We start from the raw sequence: 24151 nt of genomic DNA, 5'->3' as shown, positions 1-24151 counted from the left end.
TGAATAGACCAATAACAAGGTCTGAAATTGAGGCAGCAATTAATAGCCTACTAATTAAAAAAAAGTCCAGGACCAGATGAGTTCACAGTTGAATTCTACCAGAGGTACAAAGAGGAGCTGGTACCATTCCTTCTGAAACTATTCCAAACAATAAAAAAGAGGGAATCCTCCCTAACTCATTTTATGAGACCAACATCATCCCAATACCAAAACCTGGCAGAGACACAACTAAAAGAGAAAATTTCAGGCCAATATCCATGATGAACATTGATGTGAAAATCCTTAATAAAATACTGGCAAACCAAATCCAATAGAACATCAAAAAGCTTATCCATCACAATCAAGTCAGCTTCATCCCCTGGATGCAAGTCTGGTTCAACATGCACAAATCTATAAATGTAATCCATCACATAAACAGAACCAAAGACAAAAGCCACATGATTATCTCAATAGATGCAGAGAAGGCCTTCAACAAAATTCAACAGCTCTTTATACTAAAAACTCTCATTAAACTAGGTACTGATGAAACGTAACTCAAAATAATAGGAGTTATTTATGACAAGCCCACAGCCAATATCATACTGAATGGGCAAAAACTGGAAGCATTTCCTTTGAGAACTGGCATAAGACAAGGATGCCCTCTCTCACCACTCCTATTCAACAGAATACTGGAAGTTCTGGCCAGAGCAATCAGGCAAGAAAAAGAAACAAAGGGTATTCAGTTAGGAAAAGAGGAAGTCAAATTGTCTCTATTTGCAGATGACATGATTGTATATTTAGAAGACCCCATTGTCTCAGCCCAAAATCTCCTTAAGCTGATAAGCAACTTCAGCAAAGTCTCAGGATACAAAATCAATGTGCAAAAATCACAAGCATTCCTATACACCAATAACAAACAGAAAGCCAAATCATGAGTGAACTCCCATTCACAATTGCTACAAAGAGAATAAAATACCTAGGAATACAACTAACAAGGGATGTGAAGGACCTCTTCAAGGATACAAAGCACTGCTTTGTAAATAGGAGAGGACATAAACAGATGGAAAAACATTCGCTCATGGTTAGGAAGAATCTATATCATGAAAATGGCCATACTGCCCAAAGCAATTTATAGATTCAATAGTCAATCAAGCTACCATTGACTTTCTTCACAGAATTGGAAAAAAAAAACCTTAAACTTCATATGGAACCAAAAAAGAACTCACATAGCCAAGACAATCCTAAGCAAAAAAAAAAAAAAAAAAAAGCTGAAGGCATCACGCTACCTGAATTCAAACTATATTACATGGCTACAGTAATCAAAACAGCATAGTACCAGTACCAAAACAGACATATAGACCAATGGAACAGAACAGAGGCCTCAGAAAGAATGCTACACATCTACAAAGATGTGATCTTTGACAAACCTGACAAAAACAAGCAATGGGGAAAGGATTCCCTATTTAATACATGGTGCTAGGAGAACTGGCTAGCCATATGCAGAAAGCTGAAACTGGATCCTTTCCTTACACCTTATTCAAAAATTGACTCCAGATGGATTAAAGATTTAAACATAAGACCCAACACCATAGAAACCCTAGAAGAAAACCTAGGCAATACCATTCAGAACATAGGCATGTGCAAGAACTTCATGTGCACATAGGCATGTGCTAAAACAACAAAAGCAATGGCAACAAAAACCAAAATAGACAAATGGGATCTAATTAAACTTAAGAGCTTCTGGAAAGCAAAGGAAACTATCATTAGAGTGAACCAGCAACCAACAGAAATGAAAAATATTTTTGCAATCTACCCACCTGACAAACGGCTAATATCCAGAATCTACAAAGAACTTAAACAAATTTACAAGAAAAAAACAACCCCATCAAAAAGTGGGTGAAGGATTTGAAAAGGCACTTCTCAAAAGAAGACATTTATGGAGCCAACAACCATAAGGAAAAAAAACTCATCATCACTGGTCATTAGAGAAATGCAAATCAAAACCACATTGAGATACCATCTCACGCCAGTTAAAATGGCAATCACTAAAAAAATCAGGAGACAACAGATGCTAGAGAGGATGTGGAGAAATAGGAATGCTTTTACAGTGTTGGTGGGAGTGTAAATTATTTCAACCATTGTGGAAGACAGTGTGGTGATTCCTCAAGTATCTAGAACTAGAAATACCATTTGACCCCGCAATCCCATTACTGGGTATATATCCAAAGGATTATAAATCATTCTATTATAATGACACATGCACATGTATGTTTGTTGTGGTACTGTTCACCAGAGCAAAGACTTGGAACCAACCCAAATGCCCATCAATGATAGACTAGATAAAGAAAATGTGGCACATATACACCATGGAATACTAAGCAGCCATAAAAAAGGATGAGTTCATGTCCTTTGCAGAGACATGGATAAAGCTGGAAACCATCATTCTCAGCAAACTGACACAGGAACAGAAAACCAAACACCTCATGTTCTCACTTATAAGTGGGTGTTGAACAATGAGAACACATGGACACAGGGAGGGGAACATCACACACCAGGGTGTGTCAAGAGGTGGAGCGCTAGGGGAGGGCTAACAGGGGGTGGGGGTATAGCAGAGGGATAGCATTAGGAGAAATACCTAATGCAGATGATGTGGTGATAGATGCAGCAAACCACTATGGCATGTGTATACCTATGTAACAAACCTGCACGTTTTGTACATGTATCCCAGAACTTAAAGTATAATTTAAAAAACAGAATTTAGAAAATAAAAAATATTCTTTTGGGGGGTAAGAAGACAAAAGTGCCCACTTTCACTACCACTATTTAATATTATACTAAGGTTGCTTGTCAGTGTAGTAAGATAAGACAAAAGTAAAGAGTATAATGACATCTACAGTCTTACACAGTACGGACTGCAACTTCAACTAGTGCTCACTCTACTCTAATGTTGAAACAAGAAACTACAACAGACTGAATTGTATCTATCTCTATATCCAGTCTCAAGTTCAACTTTTACTTCTTAAGAAAGAGACAGAGAGAAAAAGAGAGAGAGGAAGGAAGGAAGGAAGGAAGGAAGGAAGGAAGGAAGGAAGGAAGGAAGGAAGGAAGGAAGGAAGGAAGGAAGGAGAGTTTTTAATGCTTAAAAAGCATAAATATAAAATTATAGCAGAAAATGGAGCTGGAATATAGGTAATACATCTAGAACAACTGGCAGCAGCAGAAGAAAAAGGTATTTAATTTAGTTGATTTACTGTAGTTGTTGATTGTTCTCTAGTCTCATGATAATGGAACTTTCACATTTTTTCAATCAGACCTAGAAGCTGCTAGAGGTTTGGTTCTCCCGGCAGCAACCCGATGCAAACCAAAAATCTGGAGATCTTTGCACCACTACAAGATCTGAGGGTTACATATTTTTGAAGGATCTGCAATGTTCCATCATAAGTGTGACAAAAACTGACAATCAGGTAGCTTATGAACTCAGTGACAATAGCACGTTTATCTCCAAGAGACATTTTATTTGGAAGACATGGGACCAACTTTTGCTGAAAGCCCTGGTTCCCCTGTTGAAGCTTCTTAGGGATTACAGCAGATTTGGCTCAATGAAAAGCTCTCTATTTGCCTGAAATTTCATAAAGCCTTCTCACTAAATGTACCCACACCAGAATTCCAGGAAGAAGTAGTTTTCTTTTTTATTTTTATTTATTTATTTGAGTTGGGGTTTCACCATGTTGGTCAAACTGGTCTCGAACTCCTGACCTCAGGTAATCCACCTGCCTCAGCCTCCCAAAGTGCTGGGACTACAGGCGTGAGCCACCACACCCGGCCCAGAAGTAGTTTCTTAATGTAATTTTCCCAAGTGGAACAGCATATTGTATGGAATGTGTGATTTCTGACTGTTGGTACTTGTATATGCTCTGGATTTCCTAGAGAATCTGGCAAGCGAACAGATTAAACCCTGGAAATTCTGATAGTAACCTTGACCAAGCAGTTATGAATCAATCATACATGAAAGATGGCATCACTACAAAGGATGTCATTCATGAGAGTGGAAATAGTGACCTAATACCAGGTTTTGCCACACTGTTAAATCCTTGTGGGTATTTAATCAATGGAATAAAATCAAATGAAATTTACTGAACTATTCAAATCACTCCAGAAACAGAACTTTTTACTTTAGCTTTAAAACAACCTTAAATCAGACCTTCTATGATGACCCCATCAGGAAAGTTGTGGAAGTCTTTCATGCAGGAAAAAATTTTACCATTTTGCTTGTAAATCAGTTTTAAATGTCACACACTACTTTCTTTGCCCCTAGAATATGGAAGGTTTTAAATGTCCCGACTGCCAGAGTACTATGTTCAATGACTACAGTTTTGTTTTTACCAGTTTTGCTAAGAAGCAGCCAACAGCAGAGCTGATTAAGAAAAATGGAAAACAAATGCAAAATTAGAAAACACAGAGAAGGGAGGTGGGTGCTTTCTAGAGATTGATACCCAGGCCCATGCTTTCCGGAACCATCACCTTGTCATTGTAAAAAGACCCAGATGTACTACAGTTTAATCATTCTGAATTGTATGCATTAGTATATCAAGGAGCTAGATACTATATCCTCCATGGATACTGTCCTCCTTGTTTAAGCATTCTATACCACTCTTGCTGTAAAAATGGAAAAAGCAAACAAACCAACCAAGCTTTTACTACGTGAAACACTTGTGAAAGCAATTCAGCTTGGTTTATGCATAGTGTAATATTTCCCCAAGTACCATCCAAAATTCCCCACAGAACTTTCATCCTCATTAGGTACTGGCCTCAGCCTTACCACTGAGGACATTAAATTGCTGTCAGAATTTTACATCCTATTACCTCCATTTTCTAGATATTCTCTACTAATGTTATCAAAACAAGTTTCTCCTTCTTTCTGTAATAGCAATTAAAAATTTTTCCATCTATGAGTTGAGTCTTAAGAAAATGATTGCACTTATGCATTTTGCATATTATGATTTTAACATTATTGGTGCCTGCATCTGCAGCCCTGATGCCCCCCTCCCTAAAACAATATCCACCTCCTGTAATAAAGCATACAGTGTTAAATAAAATACAAAGTCTAGGGGAAACAATTATTATTTGCATACATTATGATAGCCCACATTAAAAAAACCCTAATAGACTCTAAATAACAATAGGCTCTCAAATATCAATTATTAGAATTAGTAAGGGAGTTTATTAAGGTTGATAAAATCAATATACAGAAATTAACTGTATTTCCATAATATAAGCAATAATGAACTAAAATTCAATCCTAAGCATCAATAGCATTTAAAATAGCAACAAAAAATATAAAGTCCCTCTAAATAAATATAACCAAAAAATGTTCAATTCTTTCACAGGAAGTATTATAAAACTACATTGATGCTTTGGATAGGGAGACTCAATGTTGCAAAAATGTCATTCTTCTCTTACTAATCTACATATACAAGGCAATTTCAAAAAATTCCTTCAAGAGTTTTTAATGGAACTTCATTATGTACTTCTCAAATTTATAAAATTAAAGAGTCTAGTACAGCCAAGACTTTTTAGAGAAGAAAAAATGTGAAAATTTACTCTACCAGATATCAAGACTTATAAAGCTACTGAAGGCATAAGTACAGGAACTTTTTAAAATTTGAATGACTGAACATAATAGAGAGTATAAAAACAAGCCTGTGGTTATTGATAAGACACTGTAGATCAGTGGAGAAAGGAGAGACTGTTAAACAGCAGTCTAAAACACTTTCACTACAAATGGGAAAACATTAAAATTGGATCTTTACCTCCCACCACAAACAAAAATAAAATCCAAGTGGACTAAAGACTCTACATAATAGACAAAACATGTCTTTTAAAAAAGATAAGAATATTTTTGTGATCTCAGGATACATAAGAACTTCTTAAGGCATGAAGAAAAAATAATGACAAATTACACATTAAAATGAAAGATTTGTTCATCAAGAGGTACCACAAAAAGAATGAAAACATAAGCCACAAACTGAGAAAACATATCTTTAAAACATATACTTAACAAGGAATTCATAGCCAAAATAAAATTTTGAAAAAGCACTTCCTGCAAAATCACTAAGATAAAGAGAAATCAATTAATAAAAAATTAAATAAAAAATTGGGCAAAATGAGGTCATTTCATAGAAATATATTATTTAGGAACACATACATAAATGGCAAAAACAACTACTATTTTAGAAATAGGTATAGAGTAAAATACAACTAAATCTATCAAGTTTTATTAAGGCATAATTAATGAAACTAGTATAGGAAAAAAACACTAGGCAAATGGTATTTTTATTGATGGGACAATCCAATATAATAAATATATAAATTCCCCCACAAATTATTTCATTAGTTTAATGAAATTCCAGTTAAAATTCCAGTAAGATTTTTTTGGGGAAACTTAGCAAATTTATTAAAAAACTTCATGGAAAAATTTGAAAGCTAAAAGGCAAAGAAGAGAGCTTCTTTATCAGATAATGAAATATATTACAAAGCAATAGTAATGAAAGTAGTGTGGTATCAGCATAGAGATGATAAATAGACCAATGCAACAGAATAGAAAGCCTAGAAACAAACCTATTTCATACGAAAGTTAATAGAGATGCAGCATATTTTGTGGGATATACATTTACATCATTTAGTAAATAATGTTAGGATAACTGGCTTACTACATCAAGAAAAATACTGTTAGAATCCTTTATTATCTCCAAATAGACTAAAGATCTAAATGTAAAATATAAGTTGTGTGAAAGTTGTCAGAATCAAAATTGTGTAGCTTGTGTTAAAAACTCTGACAAATAGAGCCAGGGATGGCCATAAAGGAAGGGTTCTCATGGCAACTCCCTGATAAAAATTATCACAAGAGACTCTCCAAAAACACAATCCTCCACAAAGGTCACCACAGCCTTACACAGAAAAAATATTTCTGTGACGACATCTGCCTACCAACTGCCTATCCAACCAAGCCAAGGATAATTATCTTAAACAATTATGTAATCCTCCTAATTTTTCCTTTAACAGCATTTTTCTTTCTTTACCTTCCTGAATAGATACATGGTTTACTATGGCAAGTGTATTCCCATTGCAGTGCCTATTCCTGAATAAATATCATTTTCTTTTAGGGAGTATCTGTTATTATATTGATAATTTAAAAATAATAAAATGGGCTGGATTGGTGGCTCACGCCTGTAATCCCAGCACTTTGGGAGGCCGAGGGGCAGGAGGACTGCTTAAACCTAGGAGTTCAAGACCTGCCTGAGCAACAAAGTCAGACCCTGTCTCTACAAAAACTTTAAAAAAAAATTAGCTAGGCATGCTGGTGCATGTCTGTCACCTCAGGTACACAGAAGCCCAAGACAAGAGGATTGCTCGAGCCTAGGAGGTCAATGCTGTAGTGATCTATGTTCATGAAACTGCACTCCAGCCTGGACTACAGAGTGAGCCTCTGTCTCAAAAAAAAAAAAAAAAAAAGAAAGAAAAAGAAGATAAAAAGAAGAAAGTGTAAAAGAATAATCTTAAGATAGAAAATTTCTAAAATGAGATTTTTAAAAAGTATAATCTCTAAAGGAAAAAGTTTAATAGATATGACTACATTAAAATTAAAGATATGTCTTCAATGAAGGACTCTACTGACACACAGAAAGCTGTCAGATGGGAAAAGACATTTGCAACTTTTATAACTTATAAAAGATTAATATTTAGAATGGACAAGGAACTGCCAATCAACAACTTAAAAACAGAAAGAGTGGAATGGAAAAAAAACTGGCAAAAGTTATAAATAGGCAATGCACAGAAGGGGAAATCTGAACAGAGAAGAAGAGATGCTGAATTTCACTATCAGAAAAATGCACAATAAAACACTAATAAGTACTATTTTAAATTCATCAAATTGACAAATATTACAAACTGAGGTATTAACAAGTCCTCACAGGATTATGGATAAGTGACAAGCCTCATGATGAAGCTGAATTGGTACATTTTCAGAGTAGCCTTTCAGTGGAAACAAAAATTATGGGCCTACCTACTATTTGGCTCACATACAGAAAGACACTGTAGACAAGACTAATCTCTCATCACAACAGGAAGAACCAAGAAAGCTCTGCAGAATAGCTTCACTGGAAAGGGGAGCTGGAGTGCCAGCCACATCAACAGACATCACGATGTCAGAGTAACAGCGCCAACTGAGCTGTCCATGGTCCTGACTGCCATATCTTCCCCCATCCCACTCAAATCAGTTAGTCCTTAGTTTCTGATCTTCCTGACCATGTGTTCAGAACATCTTCTGTGCTCCACTGTCACTAGCCCAACAAATCTTTTACTCATTACCACTTGAATCTCTGCTGGCCAGGTCAGTGACACAAAGCCCACCTGCTTCATAGTTAAAATGTTAATAAAAATAGCAAACAAGGCTGGGTATGGTGGCTTATGTGGTGGCTCACACTTTGGGAGGCCGAGGCGGGTGGATCACCTGGGGTCAGAGTTCGAGAACAGCCAGACCAATATAGTGAAACCCCATCTCTACTAAAAATACAAAAATTAGCCAGGCATGGTGGCGTGCGCCTGTAATCCCAGCTATTCAGGAGGCTGAGACGGGAAAAATGCTTGAACCTGGGAGATGGAAGTTGCAGTGAGTTGAGAGAGCGCCACTGCTCCCTAGACTGGGCAACAGAGCAAGACTTCCTCTCAAAAAAAAAAAAAATAGGCTGGGCGCTGTGGCTTATACCTGTAATCCCAGCACTTTGGGACGCTGAGAGGGGTGGATCAGGTCAGGAGATTGAGACCATCCTGGATAACATGATGAAACCACATCTCTACTAAAACTACAAAAAACAAAAAAACAAAAAATTGGTCAGGATGGTGGTGCATGCCTGTAGTTCCAGCTACTCAGGAGGCTGAGGCAGGAGAATCTCTTGAACTCAGGAGGTGGAGGTTGCAGTGAGCCGAGTTCTCACCACCGCACTCCAGCCTGGGTGACAGAGTGAGACTCTGTCTCAAAAAAAAAAAGGTAAACAAAAGACATTTTAAATCATGTATTTAAAAATGTTTTCATTTGAGCGAGTTTAAAAGAGAGAGGAGAGACAGAAAGACCACTTAAGAGATGAAGAACAGGCTGAGCATGGTGGCTCATGCCTATAATCCCAACACTTTGGAATGCCAAGGCAGGAGGATAACTTGAGGCCACAAGTTTGGGACCAGCCTGGGAAACATAGTGAGACTCTATCTCTAGAAAAAAGAAAAAATTTTAAAAATTAGCCAGGCATGGTGGCACTCGCCTGTAGTCTCAGCTACTTGGGAGGCTGAGGCAAGAGGATCCCTTGAACCCAGGAGCTGGGAGGCTACAGTAAGCTATAATTGTGCCACTGCTCTCCATTCCTGGGTAATAGAGTGAGACCTTGTATCTACAAAGAACAAAAAAAGAGATGAACAATGAAAATGAGAGACAAAGAGGAAGCACATGAGAATATACAGTAATCAACTGTGAGTTCTAAACAGGCAGATATTTTTATCTGTTTTGTTTCACTAAATTCCCTATGCCAAGAATAATTACTGGCAGACAGTAAGTGGATTACAAAATAAGATGAATGAATCACTAGACACAGACATACAAGAAACTCACCTTGAAATCTATTCTGTGGCCTTTCAGTCTACTACAATTTAAACCTGTTAAACTGTTCTGCAGCTCTAAGTTATTATCTGTGTTGAGCTCCTCTGATTTTAGATACAGAAATATACTGCAACTTTGATTATTTATAAGTAAATGAAGTCTTTCTCATTCAGATTTTTCCCATTTGCTAATTCATCAATTTGACTCCATATCCTATTTTCATTATTCTTTATGGATTCCGTTAGTTTCCATCTGCAGATGTGAATCCATTTCAGGCAGCCTATAAAAAGATCCTCATCTGACTCCTTCTCGCTGCCTGGAATTGGAAAACATTCTACAATAAAATATAATTTTTAAATTAATTATACTTTTAAATGTCATAAAGTCATAAAATCTTGACCCTGCTTACCTGAGAATATGGAATAACTGTTTCAAACTGTTGATGAAGTTCCAATAGCTGAATTAACTCTATATGTTTTTTGGCCTTTTCTCTAACTATATCAATATAATGTTCAGGATTTTCTGCAAATGAATATGCAGCATCTTTACTACTGAATGTGTAGTATTTTTCTTTATATTTTAAAATTCCAATTGCTGGATTTCCTGAAAATAAAAAAAGAATTAGATATGAAATGTCTTGATCACTTATGAAATATTGTTATTCTGGCCGGGCATGGTGGCTCACACCTGTAATCCCAGCACTTTGGGAGGCCAAAGCAGACAGACCACCTGAGGTCAAGAGTTTGAGACCAGCATTACCAACATGGCAAAGCCCTGTCTCTACTAAAAATACAAAAATTAGATGGGCGTGCTGGTATACACATGTAATCCCAGCTATTTGAGAGGCTGAGCAGGAGAATAGCTTGAACCTGGGAGACAGAGGTTTCCCTGAGCTGCGATTGTGCCATTGCACTCCAGCCTGCACTCCAGAGCGAGACTCTGTCTCAAAAAAAAAAAAAAAAAGAAAGAAAGAAAGAAAAAGAAATACTGTTATTCTGAGTTTGTAATATACCCATAGAGCCATTCCCCATCCACTCCATTTTTTTTTTTTTTTGAGACAACATCATACTCTTATCACCCAGGCTAGAGTGCAGTTGCACAATCTCAACTCACTGCAGCATCAACCTCCCAGACTCAAGTGATCCTCCTGCCCTAGCCTCCCAGGTAGCTGGGACTACAGACACATGCCACCATACCTAGCTAATCTTTCTTGTATTTTTTGTAGAGATGGGTATTCACCATGTACCCAGGCTGGTCTCAAACTCCTGGACTCAAGCAATCTTCTCACCTCAGCCTCCCAAAATGCTAGGATTACAGGCATGAGCCACCACTCCTGGCCCTTCCACTCCTTTTTTTTTTTGAGACAAAGTCTCACTCTGTCACCAAGGCTGGAGTGCAGTAGCATGATCTCAGCTCACTCTAACCTCTGCCTCCCAGGTTCAAGCAATTCTCCTGTCTCAGCCTCCTGAGTAGCTGGGACTACAGGCACACGCCACCACATCTGGCTAAATTTTGTCTTTTTAGTAGAAACGGGGTTTCACCATAGTAGTCTCAAACTCCTAACCTCAGGTGATCCCCTCACCTCAGCCTCCCAAAGTGCTAGGATTACATGTGTGAGCCACTGCACCTGGCCCCTTCCACTCCATTTTTAACATATCACTTATGCTTTTATTTTGCTAAAATGTTATAACTAGCATTTTAACTTATATATTTTATTGAGTGGTATCATGTGAAATTCATATTCATTATATATATTTTTTATTTTTATGTTAAAGTATTATTTTAAACTGTATTTTATGTAAAAATACTTTCCACTATCCAGATATAATAATTTAAAAAATCTTTTATGAAAAGCCACTTACTCATCTGGCAGATTTTTCAAAGATACTTAAACTAAACTAACTGCTGCAAGGACTGTTTTTAAAATAATCCAGTAAGAACTACAAAAATGGAACATCTTTTCCAAAATGCAAGTTTGCATGTTAGCAAATATTTTCCACTGCAAAAAAGATAGACTATAGATAATTAAACATCCACATAGTTTGTAGAAGTTGTATTAAAAAGAGTAACACTGTCTTATTCATTTATTCTTTCATTTATCCAACAAATAGTTATTGACCTTGTTCTTGGTGTTAAACCTATAGAAAACAAATTCCCTTCTCTCAAAAAAATCACAAATTTATTGCAGGCAACAGAGTGACAAGTGCTACATGAAAAAAATAACAAAGCAGGTTAAACACATAGTAAAAGGAAGAAGTGTGCAATTGATACTTTTGGTGATTAGGGAAGGCTGAATAAAATGAGGCACAAGGTGAGTAGAGACCTGGGAGGCAGAGCTTTCCTAGTAGAGTGCAAAGGCTCTGAGGTGAAAGTGGGCTTCGACTGTTCAACAACAGCAAGAAAGCCAATGCCACTGGAGTGGAGCAAACGAGGGAAAGCGTGGTAGGCAATGAAGTCAGTAAAGGCATCTGAAAAGGACCCTCATTGGTAAGCCCCAGTGTTACACTGGGATTTAAACTATGTGGTCTCCACTCCCACATGGAAGAAGGGAAGTTCTACAGAATTCATCTGAGGTAATGCAGGTTGCTGCTGCCCAGAAAATAATGAAGTAGAAATCATGTAGTAAGCAGAAATAGTCAGAATTCGCTTCTTCAGAGAGGAATCTGAAACTCATGACCCCACAAGCTCTTATACTTTTCTACTTTGCCCTCTTTCTTAGACTCATAGTTGGGAGAAGCTGGAAGGGACAATACAGACCTCCTGGTTGATTCTTTCCAATTTCCTGAGGGGAAACTGAGGTCCACAGAAGGTATGAGATTTCAAAAAGGTTACCTAGTTCACTAAGGACACAGACCAGGCTCTTCTGAATCCTAGCCCATAGCTTTTTCAACCACATGCCTATTTCTCTTTTCCCTTCTTATTTGTGTGAAACAGGGAAGGAAGGAAGGAAGAAAAGAAGGAAGGAAGGAAGGAAGGAAGGGAGGGAGGGAGGGAGGGAGGGAGGGAAGGAGGGAGGGAGAGAGGGGTGGAGGGAAAGGAGGGAAGGGAGGAAAGGGAGAAGAAAGAAAAGAAATAGAAGCTATCTACATTCCATTACATTTTACTTCTGCATGGCTCTTGATTATTTTCTCCCCAGTATTAGTGACCCTCATTGGGCCTCAGAATATTACTCTCTCAATTTCCCACAGTAAATATTTTGTTATTCCCATTATCAAAAATGTAATAACATTTTTTGAATGAGCCAATTGTGTGTTCTCTCTAGCCTGTATACACACAATCCCAATAATTATTTTTAATGAAAAGATACTCAATAGTGAAACATAACAAATTTAAAAAAATAATGAAGAAAGAAGGAAAATAAGGTTAATGGTGTAAAGTAAGAAAGACACAATCTTGTCACACTGTTTTCATTCTAGCCCTAGCACACTTTTTCTTATTCACAATTCACACAGCACTTTTTGGATGATAATTTATTTCACCTCTATGTCTGAATTATTATTTATTTTGGAACAACTCTAATAATATATACACCATAAAGAAATTTTACTTGATAAAATATTAGCCACTTCCTTATAGGGGTCTAACAGAGAGAAATCCTGATCTATGCCAGTGAAATGTAACTGCCAAGTGACAAAGAATATTTTTTAACAAATAACTCAGTCAAATAAGTGTTGCTCTTTCAGTAACTACTTTGGAAGAGAACATATTTTTAGTAGTGTTGTGTAACATTTTTTTTGGTTTGTTTTTGAGATGCAGTCTTGCTTTGTTGCCCAGCCGAAATGCAGTGGTGTGATCTCTGCTCACTGCAATCTCCACCTCCCTGGTTCAAGTGATTCTCATGCCTCAGTCTCCTGAGTAGCTGGGACTATAGGTATGTGCCACCACACCTGGATAATTTTTGTATTTTGAGTAAAGACAGGGTTTCACCATGTTGGCCCGGCTGCTCTCCAATCCTGACCTTAAGTGATCCACCCGTCTTGGCCTCCCAAAGTGCTGGGATTACAGGCGTGAGCCACCACATCTGGTCAATGTCACGTAACATTTCTAGAATTCTTCATTCGGCATATGAGTCATTCCCTTTCTATGGTACTATAGCATCCATATTTCATAATAAATATACACCTTCCATTACTTATCACATATAATTTCTTGCTTATGTCAGTCTACCAGAGCACCTCTGAAATGAAGACGTTTCTGGATCATCTTTGTATCTCCTTTGCTAGTTCACCATTAAATTCCATAAAGTTTTTAAAGTGAATATGCAAGTGAAATGGCAGCACTCCATATAAAGAAAAAATTGGAGAAAGGAGAGCAGTCTTATTTCCAATGATATACCTGGAAGGAGAAAACCATCTGCTGCAGCAAATGTGTAAGCACAAAATCCCCGATATTGAATTAACAGTTTATCAAAATTTGCCGTTGTTTCTGGAAAAAGCCATTCTAGTTTTCTGAAATCCGCCACATTTACTCTATCTTCTAAAATAAAAGAGAACAAGAAAAGCTTTAATTCAGTAAGGAGGTTAAATTTCCAGAATAAATCAGCAATAGCTCATAAATATTACCTTTTTTATTGTTTTGTACTTTTCCCAATTGACAAAAACTTGATATTCACAAAACCAGACTTATGAGGAAGTCTATTCAAGCAAAGAAGTACAAATGACCTCAGTTACATATAATGTCACGTAAGTTTCTGGGGGCAAACTTGGAGGTAGGATTTTGCTCCAGAATGAAGAATAGAAAGGAGAGGCCATTTCTGACAAGCATGCATTGCTGCTGAGAGAAAAGCTGACTGGGGTACTTCCAAAAGAGTGTGTGATGCTTCTTGCTGCTGCCAAGTAAATAACCCAAGGAATTAAGCAGACTCGACTGGCTGCTAGGTGACCCAGACAGATAGACTGACCTCATTCAATATAGTGTTGTTTTAATAATATACTAGGTGGCAAAATGTGTTTCATATGATGCTTATAAACCAGGACTATTGTTTCTTGAAACAACAGAAGGTTCTGAGCAAAGACAGTCAAAAAAATGCCTGTTACTTGATTTTAATAACAAGGTGTATAATTTTTGTTCTTTATATTTTTTAAAATTCTTCCTACTGTTGGTTAGCTTACCTATTTACATTTGATAAGCAAACTGAATAAAATTTTACACAAATAATATCACGTATTTATAAAACATTGTTCTAAAAGTTTCTTAGCTTTCACAATCCCACCTACACTTCTAGGCATGGTTCTAAACCCAAAAAGCAGGCACCACAAATGATCTTGTGGCTACCACTAAAAGTAAATGCATAATTTACAGAAAATAAATCATTTCTCTTTTTCCCTGATATGCCTAAAAGCCTCTAACAATGACAATATGTGGCAGGTGTCAATGAAATTCTTTTAGGAGAACACTGGATCACCCAATTCACTGTAGTAGTAATTTAATAGTGTTCCGGTGAATAAAATGTTCTGACCTGCCAGGCATGGTGGCTCATGCCTATAATCCCAGCACAATGGGAGGCCGATGCAGGCGGATCACCTGAGGTCAAGAGTTCGAGACCAGCCTGAGCAATGTGGTGAAAACCCGTCTCTGCTAAAAATACAAAATTAGCCAGGCTTGGTGGCTCATGCCTATAATCCAAGCTACTTGGGAGGCTCAGGCAGGAGAATCGCTTGAACCCAGGAGGCAGAGGTTGTGGTGAGCCAAAATTGCGCCACTGTGCTCCAGCCTGGGCAACCAGAGTGAGACTCTGTCTCAAAAAAAAGTTCTGATATATGGTAGAAAATGACACATCTAAATCGAGGAAGTTGCAGGTAAACAGTCTCGCCAATATGGTTAACTTAATATTCACTGTTGAAACTACTTTAACTTTTGGATTTCATTTAATATTTGCTTAGATATGCTGTTTTAATGAAATGAAATGAGTAATAAAAACCTTGAACTGAAAGGGTATTTTTTAGTTTCTGATTTAGTTTTCACTTGTTATGTATTCTAATAGTTTAAGAAATCACTGCTATCTATTTTTCATCATTACAAAAATAGAATTTGAAAAGAAAAATCAAGATATAAAAGATAATCAGGCCCCTTCCTCCGGGCCAAGAGAATTTTGAGCGGTAGCCGTCTCTTGGTCGCTGGCTAATTAATAAAGAACTCTTAATTTGTAACTCAGAGCGTGGCATGTTCCTTCTAACTCACTCAGTTACTAGAGTGGCTGTCACCACTAAAACAGATATTATGTAGGCCCAGGCCCTGCTGGCCAAAACTTCTGCACAAAAAAACGAAGTTAATTACTCTTGCTCAGGCCCTCCAATAAAATAAAAATAAACACATTAACAATTACACTGACAACAAGTATGTCTTTACAAGTATACATATTCATAAAACTATTTACCAGGAGCACAAGCTTCTCACTTCGACTAAAAAAACTATCAAAAAGGGCCTACATAAGCTCAATTAATTTTACAGCGATAACATTTATTGATTTGCGAATTCTCAACTTGAACCTGAGGTAGATACCTAACAAATAACATTCTAAAGAAATTGAGCTCTATTTGCAACAAAATAGCAGGGAATAATATTCTTTTCTCCAACAAATCAATAATAAAATCACTAGGACTGCAATAAAACACATCCGCACAAAAAATCATTGTTAACCAAAACATGAATGATAACACTAGAAATGTAGGAATGGTTACTGCTAGATAGTAAGTTGTTCACATTACAAAGTTTCTGTCTTCCACATGTCCTCTCATGAACATTAGTGCTTTTTTTGGAGGGGGGAGGGATGGAGTCTTATTCTATCACCCAGGCTGGAGTGCAGTAGTACAATCCCAGCTCACTGCAACCTCTGCCTCCTGAGTTCAATCGATTCTCCTGCCTCAGCCTCCTGAGTAGCTAGGATTACGGGAGCACACCACCATGCCCGACTAATTTTTGTATTTTTAATAGAGACGGAGTTTTGCCATGTTGGCCAGGTTGGTCTCATACGTCTGGCCTCAGGTGATACACCCGCCTTGGCCTCCCAAAGTGCTGGGATTATACATGTGAGCCACTGCACCCACCCCTCATTAGTACTTTAAATGAAGAAAAATGTTTAATGCTTTATCAGAAAGATATAACATGAAAATTTTAGAACAAAAGAGTGACTTTGTTCTAGAGGCAATTTTAAAAAGAACAGGAAATAATGGATGATTTTCATTACCCATGTGTTCTTTCATTCTATCCATATCAGTTTTCACAGTCACTCCATTGAGATGCTGTTGCATTACTCTCTCAGGAAAGAATAGTTCGTGAGCATCCAGGAATGGCTGAAGGTGAGTGAATAAATTACTGAGGACACCAACTGCAACAGTTTCATCTTGCAAGCTGGTCCACAGAGTGGAAAGTGCAATGAAGATAGGCTAAGAAAGAGGAAAAAAATGTTCAAAATGTAACTGTGTAATAAAATTATAAATCACTGTCCTCTTTAACATAAATACAGTTGTTATTTGTAAAGAAGTTAGTTAATTTTCCCTAAGTGAAAGTCATGTGAATTTAGATAATAGATTTTAGATAGAAATTTAACTCATAAATTATTATATACCTGGAAAATAAACTTGCATTATGAGAAATAAATTATGAGAAAATAAACTTGCATTTTATTTCAAGGCATCTTATTTTGGTATGATTATTATAAAGTTAATTTACTTTAAAAAGCCAAATACATGTTATCACCTAAGAAAGATTTATGGACTCTTCATTTCAAAAAACCAAGGGAAAAATCTCTTAAAAAAAAAAAATAGGTCCCTGGGCAGTGGCTCATGCCTGTAATCCCAGCACTTTGGGAGGCTGAGGTGGGCAGATCACCTGAGGTTAGGAGTTCAAGACTAACCTGGCCAACATGGCAAAACCCTATCATCTCTACTAAAAATACAAAATCAGCCAGGCATGGTGGCGCGTGCCTGTAATCCCAGCTACTTGGGAGGCTGAGGCAGGAGAACTGCTTGAAGCAAGGAGATGGAGGTTGCAGTAAGCTGAGATCGTGCCATTGCACTCCAGCCTGGCCGACAAGAACAAAACTACATCTCAAAAAAAAAAAAAAAGGAGAGTGGGACAAGATGGCAACATAGAAAAGTTCCCCCCACCCACCTGGCAAGGACACCAGGTTAACAACTACCTACAAAGAAAAAACACCTTTATAAGTACCAAAAATCAGATGTGTTTAGAGGGGAATGAACACAACAGTGTCACTGAAGACCTTTTTTTTTTTTTTTTTTTTTTTAAAGACGGGGTTTCACCATGTTGGTCAGGCTGGTCTTGAACTCCCGACCTCAGGTGATTATCCGCCTTGGCCTCCAAAGTGCTTGGATTACAGGCGTGAGCCACCATGCTCAGCCTGAAGACCATTTTTGTGTTTGTTTTCCTGACTGATCATCTAACAAAATATAAAAATATTAAGAAAGTAAAATGAAAAAGTTAAATATGACTCATTATAATTAGATTTATCTGGCCCAACCATTGCTCAAAAGAACCTGGAAAGTATAGAGATATATCTTAGGGCATGTTTTGTGAGCTGCAAGTTAAAGATTTTAGGCCACTGAGATATGTTTCTTATTCATATTAAAGGTCATTGACTTACAGAACACATGAAAAATCAACAAGGCCCCATATGTAAGCTCAACGATTTGGCCTTTTGTTTCTTGGGTTTTAAACTAACTACTGGGCATGACTGCAGAGAGTTATCACAGCCTCATATCCTCTATAATAATACTGCATGTACATTTTATACCTCCTTTTCCAGATAAGGTTTGCCAGGTTTTTCCATAAAATGGTGCATATAATGAGAAAGTCAATATAAGTGGAGGCCTAGTAAACAAAATGATTATCATCTGTCTTTTCAGGAAGGTCACAAGTTATATCATCTCTGTACTAGAGCCAATTTCTGACCTGCTCCTATGAATACATTTTCAACCTAATACTATGATTATTTCTGTTGTCACAGCCAGTACGGATATGGTTATCATACTATACAGCTGCAGTTCCTTTAGTTGCAGTTGCTTATTTAGGGGAATTCTCTCATCCAACTTAAAGCATACTATTACTACAAAATATCCATAAAGAGCAGGATCAACTTATACAAAACATTGTATTTTTAGAAATTAAATATAATTATAATGACTTGCAATCCAATATTATAGGGTTCAACAGGAAATTTACCCTTAAGGTAAAAGTTTATGACAAATACGTACAAAGACTTGTGACGTTGGGACGGCTGTCTTTGATTTTACGGTCATTTTTAGTTGTTCCAGATGGGCTCCTAACTGTTTTGTCATCATTTCCACTTCTTGAGCACCAGTAATTATGTCTGACTGTGAAAACAACATAATTTGCATTAATATCTTTATAATTCTACTATAAAAATCCTACGTATTTCAGACCATGCCTGCTTCCTACATCCTCTGAAGGTATGCTCGATGACAGCCGGATGTACTGTTCCCCTAGAACAGTACCAGCATATGCATAGTGCTTACAAGATATTTGTGAGATGGATGAATCTTTTGAAATACAATGGATATACATTTTTTAATGTATACAGGTATTCTTAGATTTAAATATAATTGCATTCTTGAGAAATGAATCCTCAAGAATTCATTTTTATATAGCTGTTATTTTCCTATTCCTCAATGATAAAATTAGGCAATCCTCTGAAAAATATGTTGACAACAAGATATAATAAAATCACATTGAGAAAAACCTGTTAGGAGTGCCAGCAGGGCACTGCAGGCTGGCAGGCTAGTGAGATCTCACCTTGTGATGTATGATATATGGTTTAGGGGATGACCAGAATCCCTGTACTGAATCAGGGGATATTTTTGAAGACCCTGTCATATAAAGTTCATCACTGAAATGACTCACAAGGCAGTATAATACTGTTTTCTTGATTTGAAAGGATCAAAGGAATTTGCTAGGGTTAAAGACTTGCTTACTATGAATGCAGAACTGAAATGAACTAGAAAAGCATTTGATGAAGCAAACTAACTATGGATCTTAATACCTTCTGTACTTTCTGAAACTTCATTATCTTCTGGAGAAAGTACATGTATTAACTGCATATTTTCTATAGTAAGGTCCTGATAGATATCTAGCCATGTAAATGAAAGATGAAGAAACAAAGTTTTCAGCTTTTATTTTCATGCCTTCAATTTTAGGGTGATCTTTCGGCTTTTATTTGACTGCATTTGTATTAGCATACGTGAACTACTTGTTGGGTTTCAATGATCACACATAATAAGTTAAAGTACCAGCCAGACACAATGGCTCACACCTGTAATCCCAGCATTTTGGGAGGCCGAGGCGGGTGGATCACGAGGTCAAGAGATCGAGACTATCCTGGCCAACATGGTGAAACCCCGTCTCTACTAAAAATACAAAAATTAGCTGGGCATAGTGGCGTGCATCTGTAGTCCCAGCTACTCAGGAGGCTGAGGCAGGAGAATCACTTGAACCTGGGACTTGGAGGTTGCAGTGATACAAGATCACACCACTGCACTCCAGCCTGGCAACAGAGTGAGACTCCTTCTCAAAAAATATATATACATTAAAGCATCTTGTAAACCATTTATTGCTTTCTGACTTTTGGCTATCTAAAGGGTGAAGTAGTATTTATGTGTTAACTGTATCTGTGCCATTGTAAGCTATACTGTAGGTATTTATTATAGCAAGATTTAAATGACATCTTTGACTTTATGATAACTAAGACATGCTCCATGTATCCTAAAGTTTTTAGACAACAGTAAACTGAAAGGTTCATAAAGGTAGTGAACTGGTGTGTGATCCTTCTAAGGAGATGATATAGAAAAATACAGTTCTTAGTTAAGAATTTTTATCTGTCTTAAAAGAAAATGTCTTAATATTCTTTTCTTCATATAACAAGAGTGACTTTTTTTCAAGAAACTAAAAGTTGCATGTGAATGCTTCTGTGTTCAGGCATTTTTTATTTAAAACCATCTAATAAGGCCGGGCGTGGTGGCTCACACTCATAAATACCACCACTTTGGGAGGCCGAGGTGGGCAGATCATGAGGTTAGGAATTCGAGACCAACCTCACCAACATAGTGAAACTCCTTCCCTACTAAAAATACAAAATATTAGCTGGACGTGGCCTGTAATCCCAGCTACTCAGGAAGCTGAGGCAGGAGAATTGCTCGAACCCCGGAGGCAGAGGTTTCAGTGAGCTGAGATCATGCCATTGCACTCCAGCCTGATCAACAATGCGAGACTCCATCTCAAAAAAAAAAAAAAAAAAAAAAATGTCTGTTAAGTTTTAGGAGAACTCATTTTCCCATATCACATTAAATCTTCTCAGAATAAATGCTTTCAGCAGCAAGGATAGTTTAAAAAATTGATGACAGGATAAGCATTTGGGATAGTTTTTATTTATATGTTTATAAGTACTTGTTCATTGTGGAAATGTATACTTGACTAAAACATAAATGGCTATGGAAACTGCTTTTGTAGTTCAGGATATACAGGTTTGTGTGTATTTAGCTTATTGTAAAGCCCTTAGCTTAAAAATAAGGATTAAAATTGCATTTAAATAGATCACTGAATTTTTGCTACTCTTTGTGAAACTGAACTTTTCGTGTGACACAAACATTATAAATCAACACTTGGGAAACTTTTACTTTGTTAATCTATTGATACAAAGAATAAAGTATGAAAAATTCAACAGAAAAAAAATCACATTGAAGAAGGCAGAAAATCTGAAAAATCACAGCATTTAAAGAAAAACAGTATGTTTGATACAACAATGATGGTCTGAAAACAAGTTGCTAAACACTGAATTTGAAATAATTATATTTACTCTTACTCTGTGCTAAGCACCACGTTAAACACTTAATACAAAAAGGGATAAATACAAATAAGAAAACCAAAGAATAGAAAGGTAAGTAAATTGTCTTACTAATAAGACAGCTAATAAGATAGCATCATGTTGGACTCCAAACCATCTGAGTCCACAGCCCAGCTCTTAACCAGTATACTGTGATGCCCAAGATGTAACCAGAAATGGTTGTGGTGTGGGTTTATCAGTATAGCATAAAAGAATGATATCTATTTGAAGAGAATAAAGTGCATTTGAATTCTCAGACATCTGTACGTAGCCTAATTATATGCTTTCTAGACTATTTTAAATGACAAAAATAATTACTTCATGAGTAATATCAACTATTATCACTGTATTAAAACAAATGTTTATTCATAAATGTAACATGCTTTAATTTTACCCATACTGCTGTTTAAGCATTTCTCCTCCTCCCGCCTTATTCTTCCATACACTATTAGCTATTATATCTAATAGATCTCTTGTCTACCCTCACAGAGTTTTTTCCCCTTGCTTGTTTTAAGTTTTGTTTTAGGAAATATGAAAATTCAGTCTTTAAAGTCTTTTAAGATTTGTGCAACAGCAATGAGAAACGAATACGTTGGCATATGTTCTCCAAAGTATATGTTGCATTTGACATGTAAACGTATTAAAACCTACAATTAAAAATACTCTAAGGCTGGGCGGTGGCTTACACCTGTAATCCCAGCGCTTTGGGAGGCAGGTGGATCACTTGAGGCCAGGAGTTCGAGACCACACTGGCCAATATGGTGAAACCCCATCTCTACTAAAAATACAAAGAAATTAGCAGGGCGTGGTGGCACATGTCGGTAGTCAGAGCTATTTGGGAGGATGAAGTAGAAGAATCACTTGAACCTCGAGGCAGACGTAAACCAAGGCTGTGCCACTGCACTCCAGCCTGGGTGACAGAGTGAGACCCTGTCTCAGAAAGAAAAAAAAAATACTCTAGACCCCTATCCCAAGCTGTGTTTGCAGGATCCATTCACAATAGGGACACAGAGCTTCATGCTTTTTTTCTAATAACGTCCTAGAAATTACTCTATTTATTAAAAAGAATTTACTCACAATCATCTAGAGTTGTTTTTTGTTTGTTGTTTTTGTGTTGGTTTTTTTTTTTTTGAGATGGAGTTTCATTCTTGTTGCCCATGCTGGAGTGCAATGGCATGATTTCAGCTCATTGCAACCTCTGCCTCCCAGGTTCAAGCGATTCTCCTGCCTCCCAAAGCGCTGAGTAGCTGGGATTACAGGCACGCACCATCACACCTGGCTAATTTTTTGTATTTTTGGTAGAAATGGGTTTCCCCATATTAGCCAGGCTGGCCTTGAATTCCTGACCTCAGGTGATCCACCCGCCTCAGCCTCGAAAAGTGCTGGGATTACAGGCATGAGCCACCAGCCAGGCCTATTTAGAGTGTTTAATTATAATATTAGTCCTCTAAATATGATATCACTTGATAAAATTTTTATTGTAATATTCAAATGGTTGGCAAAAGCATGTGATCCCAGCATGTTTCTTTGTCTTCCCCTTCCCTCATCTTTTAAATGCTTTTTATAAGTTCCTCATACTTTCTTCCATGTACAATTTTCAACAAGTCTAGTCAAATTTATGGAAGCAGAAATTAGAATGGAATCTCTTATGTTTAATGTTATTACAACAGAAAGAAAATATAATAAAACAAGCACAAATTCTACCTAACTCATGTTTTTACTTGTCTTATCAGGAAAATCAAGAAGCCCTGTATTGCCTGCTTGTGAATGGGCCCTACCAATACAGTCTGAGGGGAAGAACTCTACAAAAATCTTGACTTACAGGTTTTAACAAATGTTCTGTCAAATGCAACTCTTACTTGCACAATAACATGCAGCTTTCTCTCTTTGGGTGTCTGCTTGTACTTTAAAAGTCCATGGATGATGGAATTTTATTCTCTCAGTTAAGAGAGTCAACAAGACTCTAATCATCATGCCCTTTTCTAAATATTTCAATGTGTTCACTGCAGCAGATAAAGTCCTGATCAAAACAAAATAATTCACTATCTTATCCAGGCTATTAGTTGGATTCACTCTTACCCAGGCTATATGTTTCCTTTTTTTTTTTTTTTTTTTGAGACACAGTCTCACTCTGTTGCCCAAGCTGGAGTGCAGTGACGAGATCTCAGCTCACTGCAACCTCTGCCTCCTGGGTTCAAGTGATTCTCCTGCCTCAGCCTCCCAAGTAGCTGGGATTACAGGTACCTGCCACCATGCCCGGCTAATTTTTGTATTTTCAGTAGAGATGGAGTTTCACCATGTTGGCCAGGCTGGTCTCAAACTCTTGACCTCAGGTGATCTGCCTGCCTCGGCCTCCCAAAGTGCTGGGATTATAGGCGTGAGCCACTGTGCTCGACCTATATTTGATTTTTTAAAATGTTTACATAAACTGACTGAAACTTTGGCAAAGGGGAATTTTTAAAAATCAAAAGTGCTACTTTAAAATTTTGAAGTAGTATCTGTTCAAATAATGTGACTTTAAAAAGAATATTCATAGATTTTAACATAGGAAAAACTTGCCAAAATTTAAATGGGTATCATTTATAATCTAGAGATAATACTGATTAAACCAATATCCATTTCATAATAACCTTACCTGTCACTAAGACAGATTGATGGGGAAGAACTGAATA

General features: G+C 37.0%; 1 protein-coding gene across 7 annotated transcripts in view; it reads right to left on the bottom strand.

Moving 5' to 3' along the window:
• Window positions 1-24151, bottom strand: part of CFAP206 (cilia and flagella associated protein 206) — an 80935-nt gene that overhangs the window by 37400 nt on the left and 19384 nt on the right. For 6 of the 7 annotated variants that reach the window (XM_002746841.7, XM_008994745.5, XM_008994743.4 and 3 more), the window contains exons 8-11: window positions 18838-18957; window positions 16812-17010; window positions 13961-14101; window positions 10035-10228 (exon numbers count right to left, since the gene is read on the bottom strand). In XM_002746841.7, the coding sequence (XP_002746887.3) occupies window positions 10035-10228; window positions 13961-14101; window positions 16812-17010; window positions 18838-18957 (654 nt within the window). Of the gene's footprint in view, window positions 1-9637; window positions 9942-10034; window positions 10229-13960; window positions 14102-16811; window positions 17011-18837; window positions 18958-24151 lie in introns of all 7 variants that reach the window. The other variant, XR_013534376.1, reaches the window with a different exon arrangement.

Source organism: Callithrix jacchus, chromosome 4 (genome assembly GCF_049354715.1).
Source record: "Callithrix jacchus isolate 240 chromosome 4, calJac240_pri, whole genome shotgun sequence".
NCBI classification, from domain to species: Eukaryota; Metazoa; Chordata; class Mammalia; order Primates; family Cebidae; genus Callithrix; species Callithrix jacchus.
Note: the sequence above shows the minus strand (reverse complement) of the source record. Positions and strands in the feature narration are given on the sequence as shown.